Source organism: Sceloporus occidentalis, unplaced genomic scaffold, assembly GCF_023333645.1.
Source record: "Sceloporus occidentalis isolate IW3139 unplaced genomic scaffold, rSceOcc1.0.p SCAF_58, whole genome shotgun sequence".
Lineage (NCBI taxonomy): Eukaryota > Metazoa > Chordata > Lepidosauria > Squamata > Phrynosomatidae > Sceloporus > Sceloporus occidentalis.
The window spans coordinates 1,269,822-1,280,866 of NW_028317038.1; the positions used below are offsets into that span (position 1 = coordinate 1,269,822).

Sequence of the window (11,045 nt, forward strand, 5' to 3'; positions counted from 1 at the left end):
ATATGGGGTAATCCTATATCCCAAATTCAAATGCCCTATGTTCAGGCAAGTAAAATATGGAGCTAGTTTGAATAATTGCATTGAAGAACACTGCCAAAGAAAACAAAATATCTCACGAAACATACAATTTCATGTTAGATGACATCCACACAGTGGCGTACTTGGGGGTGATCTGTCCTGTGTGCCACTCATCAGAGGGGTGCCACACCGGCATACAGGGTCTCAAATATAGGATTCGCCCTGGATCCAAATATTCTAGCTATGCCCCTGCTAGGCCTGCATCCACCATCTAGATTACTTACTGCTAAGCCTTTTTTTGGCCTTGGCTTTTATTTTTTTTAGCGATTAAAATAACCATTATAACAGTAAAATACATTCCTCATTCATAAAATACCCAATTTATAAGATAGATTAGGCATGGCCTCTTAACCTTTTACTCTTCTATTTTACATTCCTCATTTCTCTGTTATCCCTGTCCCGGTTTTTCCTAAAAACACTAATGCATTTTAGTTGTTTGGATAGCCAATTACGTAACTGGTTGTAGGAAACCATGTGCTTTTTAAGTAGATGGCAGGTTGACCTTCAAACTAAGAATGAATACAAATCACACAGAAATTCCTCAGCAATCCACGTCAAATTCCTATGCAAATTTATAACTATCCATTATTTCCAGCCTTTTAGTACCAGTCTGTGATCTACAAGGCTGGAGCTGGTGGAGGGATTGAGGACAGTTTGGGGGTGAAAATAATTAATGGCCTGGATTAAAAATAAATAAACTTTAACATGAAACACATGACGCACAAGGGCGAGAGACAAAGAGAATCTTTTCGGGCCCCATGTTATTCAATTGAGTCTCTGGTTTCAAGTTTGAGAGATCTTGGTGAAGATAGCCCACAGCACATTTCAGATGACCAAAGATAGATGTTTTTTTACAGGTGGTGTGTCTAGAGGATGGGCCTTAAAGCCTTTTTACGTGACTTTGTGATATAATGAAAGTTATTTATGTAATAAGTGATTGTAAAGAACAATTTCTAAAACCATTTTCTGATGTTTCTAATCGCATTCTAATGTTCATAATTTATTAAAGTCTTTAATATTTTTTTCTGTCCAAAGAAACGAACTTTGTGGACGTTAGGATTCCACCTAAACAGGATGGACAGAGCTCAGTGCTGATCTCAAGAATAAAAAAATTACTAGGAACTAGGAGTAGGCCACAAGTTGCGGAAATACCTGCTGCATATGGGACATAGAAACATAGAATTTGGCCATTTGGCAATCTAGTCTGCCCATTTCCTCTAGTCTCAGACCTTAATCAGCCCAAGGGCCAAAGTCTCTTCTTAGATTCAGGATAGCTTTATTCATATCCTACGCATGTTTAAATTCCCTCACGGTGTTAACCTCTGCTGGAAGGCTGTTCCTCTTATCTACCATCCTCTCTGCAAAGTAAAACTTCCTTATCTTACATCTAAGCATACAGTGACCATGCATACATTACCATCACACAGCTTCTTGCTGTCTACCAGTGCTTAGAACATGAGTAAGCATGCTTGTGTGTGTGTCCAGTCATATATCTTGCAAGCCAAGGATTTAGGGTAGGATATTAATGCTTGGAGGGTGATTCTGACGATTCCCTCAATTTATATATATGACTCACCTGTATATCCTGTTGCACACTCGCACTCATAATGGTCCATCATGTTAAGGCACTTGCCATTATTGAGGCAGGGTTTGGATGCACATTCATTGATGTCTATTTCACAATGGTACCCCTGGAAGCCAGGTACACAAAAGCAGATGTACTTGTTAACTTTATCCACACAGATTGCTTCATTCCGGCAGGGGTTTGAAGCACATTCGTTGATGTCGACCTCACAGTGTTGCCCTGTATAGCCAGGCTTACATACGCATGTGTAATTCCCAGCTTCTGCCACACAGGTACCATTATTCAGGCAAGGATTTTGTGGGCATGCTCTAACCACTTGTTCACAGTTAGGACCACTGTACCCATCCTTACAACTGCAAAGAAAGCCATCTGCACTATCCACACACTGAGAGTTTGGCTGGGAACAAGGGTGAGTCTCACATGCATTAATGGAGCAGTTAAGTTCAGGCTTGCAGGTGCACTGGTACTGAGGATATCCTTGGGTACTGAGGCAGTTGTGGGTTCTGGGGCATTCATATACTGTGCATGCATCATAGACCACTCCACAGTCTGCTCCAGTGAAAGCCAGTGGTTGTGTGGGGCAGTGACAAGAAAATCCATCCGGTGTATCCTGACATGTGCCCCCGTTAATACATGGGGTAGAAAAACAGCTTTGTGCCAGCCCTAGAGATGGAAAGGAGAACATTTGTTACAGAATGATGGTGAGAATAAGCGTCTGACCACAGTGAGGAAAAACATATATTGCAAACTAAGATGTGGCTTCAAAGGGGATTGATATAGAGCTGATTACCAGCAAGATCAAGTCATGGTTACAGCCCAGTTCACTCAATGAACAGGTTTTGCAGGCGGTGAAATCACACACACATCATGCATAGAGTATAAGAGAGGATGGAAAATGGAAAGACCACAAAAAAAAGAACGTGGTCAATATCACAAAATACAATTTAATTATAAAGAAGAAACAAAGATAAAAAAAGAGGTAAGACTGTGAAAACAAAATAATGAAAGAGTGCAACAATTAAAATAACAGAGGGATACACTAGAAAGAAAAATGATCCCATTAAAGGAAGAAAGGAATGAACTTCTGATAAGTCCAGAAGACTACACCAGTCATATTATATACTTTGCACAAATGTAAATCCTGTCTACGTGATGTGAGGTGGATTAAAACTGGAAAGCCTAAGTGTTTTAAGAGGAGGTTGTATACAAAGGTGGTACACATTAAAGACATACATTTGGTAAGACCGGGGGGCAATGTACCGAATATAAATTTCTAAATCTGAACATTTACAATAAAAAAAAAATATATCACACATTGATGGACTTTTAACATTTTTAACATACATGTACATTACTTGTTCCAACAAAATGGGTGCTCCACCGCCGCTTGTACTCAATTCAACTTTCAGCTGACAAAATAAGTGTAAACTGTCCCCTCAACTACTAAAGGATAGTCGTTTTCTCACCTTGTGCTTTGTACATAGGTCCATAATTATTATTTTTTGTCTTTTATTGATATAGCGCCAACAATGTATGCAGCGCTTCTTACAATACATATATTCAAACAATATGACAAAATTAAACTGACAAAGACAAACTGATACATTAGGTAAAAAGGGCCCTGCTCGCAAGCTTAAATTATTGTGGTTCAGATATGTTAGATTCATTAGTGACGACGAGGCCAGGAGCCAAATATGAGACAAAGTGTTTGTGGGAACTTTAATTTAATTTATGCATCTAACAAGCAGACTCCTGGCTCAATGGAATTATTGAGATAAAGCAAATGACAGATGGTGGGGGGTTTATCTGTCAATGAGGAGTTAACTATTGTATCGATGGGTTCAACTTCCAACCACAAATTTGAAATTATCATGGAAAAAATATTATTAATAATAATAGTAAAATGAGGGGTGGAGGTTATTGGCTTATTAACTCTTCACTTGCTATACCCTGCGATCATTAGAGTGTATTTTTAGTATGGATTTGGGTTATATCGTTTCTAAATTATAAGCCATGAATTGTCATGATTAATACACATCTATAATGTTTCAATGACTCCTATGAGTCTGTATAATCACTCATTAGAACTCTTCTATTGTCCTAAGATAATATATGCTTTCTTTCTATCCTTCTGTTCAGTATCTCAATATTATTTATCCCTAGGCATTCTCACGCTGACCTCCACCTTCAAACAAAAGGAAGCTATTGTTCCAAATAGAATCTTATTGTAAAGCTTGTTATTTTTATGGGTCTATTTAAGCTAACCAATTCTTCTGAACAACCTCCTCTCTAGGTCTTTTCTAAACCTCCTCTATCACTGTTGGCGGTGTTATTACTGATTCCACTATTGTTTGTTAAAGTTTGTTCTTTGCACCCTTTTTTATGGCTTTTTAAAAATATTTGGTTAGATAATAAACCAATAACTAAAGCCAATGGTATAGGGCAGTCATGGCAAGCTTTTTTTGGCCCAATTTCTCCTTGAAACCAAATTGGAGCCACTGCATGTTGGTGTCTACTTCTGGTGTAATGCAGTGTTGTTTTCACCTTCCAGAAAAAATAAACACACACACAAGCAAATACTCACTTACATGGATACACACACATACACAGATGTTTAGACATACATACATTGCACAGGTTGGCAGGTACTGTTTATCTTGGCATATATCTATATACGTAAATACATAAAGAATTGTGTAAAATGGTTAGGCAGGTCTGAAAAATGCTATAAAGTAAGAATGCTTTCAAAAATAGACATGTTAATAGTTTTTTTATCATTGAACAAAATGTAAAGTGAGTGAACAGGAAAAAAAATCTAAATCAATAAAATATTTTTTACCTTTGCCTTCAATAACATTCTGAGAAGCCACCCTAACTCCTGTAAACTAAAGTTCTCATGTTGCACGGGTTCATGATGGTCTGTTAGCTACTACTACTATGGTCATATATTTTTTCCCAATAATGGGTAACGTTTGCCTCCCACCAGGAAACCCAAGCCAACAAAAGTAAGCAATTGAGATGAGATAAGGAGATATTGAGGTGGGAGAGGGGAAAAGTGAGGAGAATAGTTCCCCCCCCCCCCGGGGGGAAAATCCTGAGGATGCCTATGGGTTAAGTATATTGAAGATTATTCTTCAAATTGCAGCATTTATCCCCAGCAGATATATATATATATATATATGTGTGTGTGTAGGTATATGCTTGTGTGTTGGCACTTTGAGGTCTACAACTTGGTTTCATTCAGAATATTGGACACTCAGGCCCAAAAATGTTTGCTATATCTGCTCTATAAAGTAAGTGTACACACATTATATATTTAAGTACTCCAGATCACTTAATAGTCCATGTCTATTGATTTTAATTTGGCTTGGTTTAGTGGTCACTGTCTGGAATTCACATTTGTTATGTGTGGTTTACTCAGGTAGTTGAATCGCAAATCATCCATTTCCTGTAGTTAAATGGGTCATTGAACTAAATTTCTACTGTTCAACACAGCTTATTGTCCACTGAAGTCATTTAGTGGACATCCAATTCCCCGTATGCTTTGACCTCAGTCTAGTCAGGACATAACAAGGCTCAATCCAACCTCTTAAGAAAATCTTGCAGAGGTCTGAAGGGCTGAAGATACATTTGTGAAACTAGAAGTATGTATTTTCATCAAAGCCATGCTTGATATTTTATGTTTTACTGTCTAATGTACAGAGTGAACATAGTTGATATCCTAGGAGGCATTACAACTAATACTTCTTATTTATCTATAACCTCTTGCTTTGGACACAGACTTTACAGTGAAACCTGATGCAGCTTTAATACAGCCCATTGCCTTGTGAACTGAGCTTCAAAAGGGTGTAGGGTGATTAACAGGGGTTCTGACCCTATGCAGACCTCCTTGTATTCATCATTAGAAAGCTGGTTTTGCGGTAACTGGACATAAAATGGTTATCATGTTCTAAAATAATGGCACAACAATAATTATAATAAAAACCTTTATGTAACACAAACATTCAAGTAAATTGTATTTCGTTAGAATATCACTGCTTACTGCTCCATGTGGATCAGTGCAACACATTTTCACGCTGATTTGTTAAATAACCACATAGTCTCTCCCTAATATCACATTAACAAGCAGTGTCAAAAGACAAGAAGTCATAACCAAGTATTAGATTATATTAGATATCTATTTCTGGTTTTGATTAATTCAATATCTTGTAGTTGTGTTGACCATGGAACATATTTTCTTTGTCTCCTGGGGTAATGAGCAATTATTTATATTACCGTTTAATGGGGTTGTATGTGAATACATTTTATGTCATGGAAATAAGATGTCTTTAAATGATTATGTTTTGGAAAAACCACTTGAACATATTGGCATGGGAAACTAAGTTGACTGACTGCACTATGATCACAGAAAGAAATGCATGGTTGCACCAAGAAGATTGATGGTTGACATTAGTGTGAATGCATCCCACGTGCAAAAAAGCCAGCCTACATCTGACAAAATGTTTTAAAAGGATAGGCATTTGGTATATATTATTATTATATCGTGCCATCATTTTCTACATTTTCTATAGTGCTTCCTGTTGGCTACACCTGATTTAAAAGGATACTCCTTCCACCATATGTATTTTAATGCATATGCTAGATGAGAAGTACTTTTAAATTTACGTAATGCACTAATTTCAGAATCCCCACATATGTATTTGTCCCTTCGTCTACCCCTATTTTCGGTGCGGGAGATGTGTTCAGCCGAAATGCATATGAAAGATTTTCCCTTTAAGGGAGCAATCACCTTGCATCTTATATTTAGCTTCTTAAACTATATAGCATTTTGTGATGACTCCAATAACAGCTGAACCATGGCAGGTGGCAGGGGTGAAAAGCATGAGAAACAGGCATGTATCTATACATTTTTAGTGTGGGCTTCATCATACACAATGGGGGTTTCCTCTGTTAACCATGCATTGAAACATAATCTCCCTGATTTATTGTCACTATGCATTATAAAGGTCCAACTCTAGAAAGTCTCCCCTGCAAGCAGTTGCCCCTGCACAATATATAGATAAAGCACCTTACTGTTTTGTGAATAGACCACCAATAGCCTTTTTTTCTGAGGGGGAAGCAAATTTTATTATTTTATTTCCATTTAGTACATATGAGTGCAACTACTATGGTTTATCTATTTGGTGCTATTTTCTCAGTTAATCACATTTATAAACGAAAATATATATATATATATATATATATATATATATATATATAAAAAAAGTATACATTAAGAAGACTGGGGGGAGGCGTTTTGGAGCACTGAGCTGTGATATATGTTCAGGCATCTGCATGTCATCTTATTACATTAGCCATGTGTGTGCTACACCTGATGAATAACTCTCTCAGACAGCTCTGCTGATAACACAACCTAAAGCTTCACTTAACATTCCAAACTTTGAGACACAGGGCTGGGGTTATCAGATAGCATAAACCAAGGGAAAACACCTTCTCCAAGGATGGGAAGCAGAAGTCTTCTCAGCACACATACCTAGACACATACTAATACATACTTCAAAACACTGATGCAAACTACCGCGCATGTCACAGATACTGTACCTACTACACTACAATATGTGCAATGTGCATTAACATTATTGCTACACTGCTGATTATCCCTTACATTAAATAAAAAAAAAAAAAGAAAATGTGCACATTATAAATTTTGTTGTAGCTCCCATGTAGCCTCAAGATGTACTTTAGCTCTGTGATATGATGTCATAGCATGACATTCTGCTCCAATTCCTCGCAAGGCAGCTGGAAGGGTAAGGTAGGTAGATGGATCACTGGATATACAACCTATAAGTGGTAACACCTATGCGGTATGTTATGTACGTTTTATTGTTCTTCTGCAAGTAGCAAAAACGTACAGTTGGTTTTACAGATGAATAAGAAGCATGATGTAGGTGAAAACCTATCTTATAAGAATGACTTTAAATCAGAAACCATTTGCATATCGTTATTTGTATATCCTAAACGTGACCCATTTAGTATTAGTCTTTGCTATATGTATTACATCAACAAAAATCTGTCAGACGAGAACAGACTTGGTGTATGTCCGATTCATAGATTGAATCAATTAAAGGTGCAAGTGCAGCTGAACAAGCTGACTGGGGCAGGAGTAGGTATCTAATACCAAATAAATGCTCCCTCACAGGGCCCTTTGCTGGTATGATGGGAATGTGTAGGATGGATCTGATCACCTCTTAGTTTGTTGTAAGTAAAATCACCGTCCATTGGGCTGTGGAATCAGCGTGACACCTCATCACATAAACCTTATCGGTGTCTCCCATAGCACAGCGTCAGTACTAACTGTACAGCTCATGCATGTATTTAAAGGGCCCACAAAGCCTTTAGGAAAATCCAATATGGCGAACGCAAATAACATTACAATACACTCATTTAATCCCAACACACTCATTTATAGTCCCAACATACTCACTTAATCTCAACACAACCATTTAATCCCGGCACACAAAATTCAATTGTTGAACTGTTTTCAGTGTTCTCATTGGAATAATTTTTAGCTGCAGTTTGTTTTTTTAAATTTAAATAATTAAATATGCAGTATGGATACAGTAGCACTCATACCGAGACCATATTAACTTTTATGTCAGAAGTGGGTTTTGCTTACATATCCTTTTTATTTATCATGACATTTGTATAATGTATCGGTTTGTCTTAGTCTGTCAATTCTCGTCTTGTCATACCCCTTGAATGTATGTATTGTATTAAGCGCTGCGTAGATTGTTGAATGAAGTAGCAGTCAGGTAGAAATTCATTACAATGGTTGTTTTTCTTCACTAAACTCTCTCAGTTTCGACAGGGTGGTCAATTCAGCTCAGCGAGATGTAAAACCAACAACACTATGGCTTGTATATGTATTGCAATCATTTATAGGTTTCATATTAATATGTTGCGTTATAAACATATTCAATCATATTAAATATATAATATTTGATAGAATAGTTATTGCAAATGTCTTTAAAATGTGTTTTATGTCATATTTTAGCAGATTAAACAGTTTCATACGGTAAAGTACTTAACTCTTATAGTATATACATTTTTGACTAATCTATATATTTTTGACTAATAGAAACACAGAACCATAGAAGGCAGATTAGAACCATTTGGCCCATATAGTCTGCCCATATTTCCTGATAAAAGACTCAGTCCTTGGTCTTGTCTTAAAGTCAGGATAGCTTCTGCTGGGAGGCTTTTCTATTTATCTACCACCCTCTCAGTAAAGTAAAACTTCCTCACATTACATCTAAATCTGTGACCTTCTAGTGATTTACTCGAATATGAAAAGCATTGTACATGCCTTGACATCTCCTGTATTGAGTAAACCTATTTTAGAACGTATTAAAACATTTATTTTTAAAAAGAATTGGAAATGATGAATTGTGAATGTTTTCTTCAAAACATTGACTATTATCAGTTAAGCCTGTAATTAGGTGAAATGTAAGGTATTATTTGTGTTACACGTGACTCTAATTTGTCCATTAGCTTTATTTGGATGGGAGAAATATGGTTTCTAACAGAGTTGATCTCAGAAAATAATACAATTCATATGATGTTGAATGGCATCCACTCTCTTGGAAGGGATGCGAGAAGCCACAAGGCGGTTTTGTGGGCATAGGATTGTTTACACGGAAATTCCTGTGTGTTATTGTAACAGTGTATGTGTACATACACTGTTACAAACCCTAATGCGCCTAGGATCGTGCATGGAAATCATTGAAATGACATAGATACGATAAAAACCTCCATTTTATGGCTATGTTACAGTAAACGGCCTTGACATATTTGCACAGCAACAAAGTTACCGTTCAGATGCCACGCATGCAATATTATGAATTGTCTCAGAATTGTCCCAGCTATGGAAATATTCACTTTTATAAAGTAAAATGTTGATACAATAACAACAAAATGATTACCTTAAATCATTACTATGTTTCTGCATTCAGAAAATTTAAGGGTACGGGATTTAATGGAAACATTTAATCACAAAAATGTGTTTGATTTACTACAGCAGGTAGTCAAATTGTATGGTGCAAAGTTAGAAAAGGGATCTTATCACCATGGTAACTGATGCAATGGTCCAGCCAGCAGCAACGGTTGCTAAGGTTATAAGACTACTATCAAAACCAGAATGAAATATAACCTCTATGTTTCTTTAGACTTAACGAGGGTGATACATATTCAGGATCACATGCTTGTGCACAGATATATGGATCTGTCAATACATTTATACTGATATTTTTTTCAGAAGGAAAGATTATTATAACGCTATAGATTGTAAGCACCTTTGAGTAGGGCCCTCCTCACCTGTTTCTGTACATCATATTGTTATGTCCTATCTACCCATTGTACAGCGCTACGGTATTTAATGGCGCTATATAAAACAATAAATAATAATAATAATAATATAATAGAAATACTCTCGTGCCGGCTACCGATAGTTTTATTTACTTATTTCTTTATTTTGAATTACCAGAAAGGAATATATTACAGTAGGAGGCCTCTTGCAGGCGTATAGAATTTGTCTATGCACTATATATAAATGTAAAGTTGTGAATGGTGTGATGAAGTGTTCAGGGATTCCCACTTTACAAACAGGACAGTGCCATGCCCAGGATGTTTTGATAAGGAAGGAGCTATGTCTGCTGTGTGTGAGGTAGAGAGATTTACACAGATTATCGTCCCTTACTCAGCCACACTGTAATCTTATTAAAAGGTCTATAAAGAAGTCACTTAACCTGAATGGTCCTGTTAAGACTCATAGCAATTTAAACAGACCAGTCATGTGAAAATGACAGAAACCATAGTGAATAGAACATAGTTTTGCATTAAAAAGATCTACACATTTGGCTATTATAATATAAGTATAAATAGTCAATATGTATTATTGAACTATAATAATATATTATATTTAAATTCAGTTGCTGGTAATTTTTTCCAGTAAACATTAAGCACTAAGGAAAAAATCTACTTTTACCCAATTAACCCCTTAAGGACAATGGGCGATCCCTAAACCCATTGAAAACAATGCATTTTGAGCCTGTACATGTACGGGCTTTGTCATTAAGGGGTTAAAAAATGCATATTGTCGGTCCTATGCTCAGATCATGTCTTGCAAGTCATGTAGGTAATCCGTTTTAGAAAGATGTGTGCAGAATACACATTGAGCAGAAGCGTTTTGCATTTCTTGTGTCTAGATTTGCTTATTTCACTAATTCAGAAGGCTTGAGTTGCTTGTTAGACTATAAATGGAAAAGCATGACCAGTTTAGCATATCAAATTCCTTATCTTTGGACGTCTAAGACTGTAATGTAGC

At 36.5% G+C, this 11,045-nt stretch overlaps 1 protein-coding gene across 1 annotated transcript in view; it reads right to left on the reverse strand.

Annotated features, from left to right (window-relative positions):
- Positions 1-3,145, reverse strand: part of LOC149287607 (protein crumbs homolog 2-like) — a 40,116-nt gene extending 36,971 nt beyond the window's left edge. The window contains exons 1-2 of the mRNA XM_089492647.1: positions 3,130-3,145; positions 1,655-2,326 (exon numbers count right to left, since the gene is read on the reverse strand). Of these exons, the coding sequence (XP_089348773.1) occupies positions 1,655-2,326; positions 3,130-3,145 (688 nt within the window). The remainder of the gene's footprint in view (positions 1-1,654; positions 2,327-3,129) is intronic.
- Positions 3,146-11,045: the final 7,900 nt, after the last annotated feature.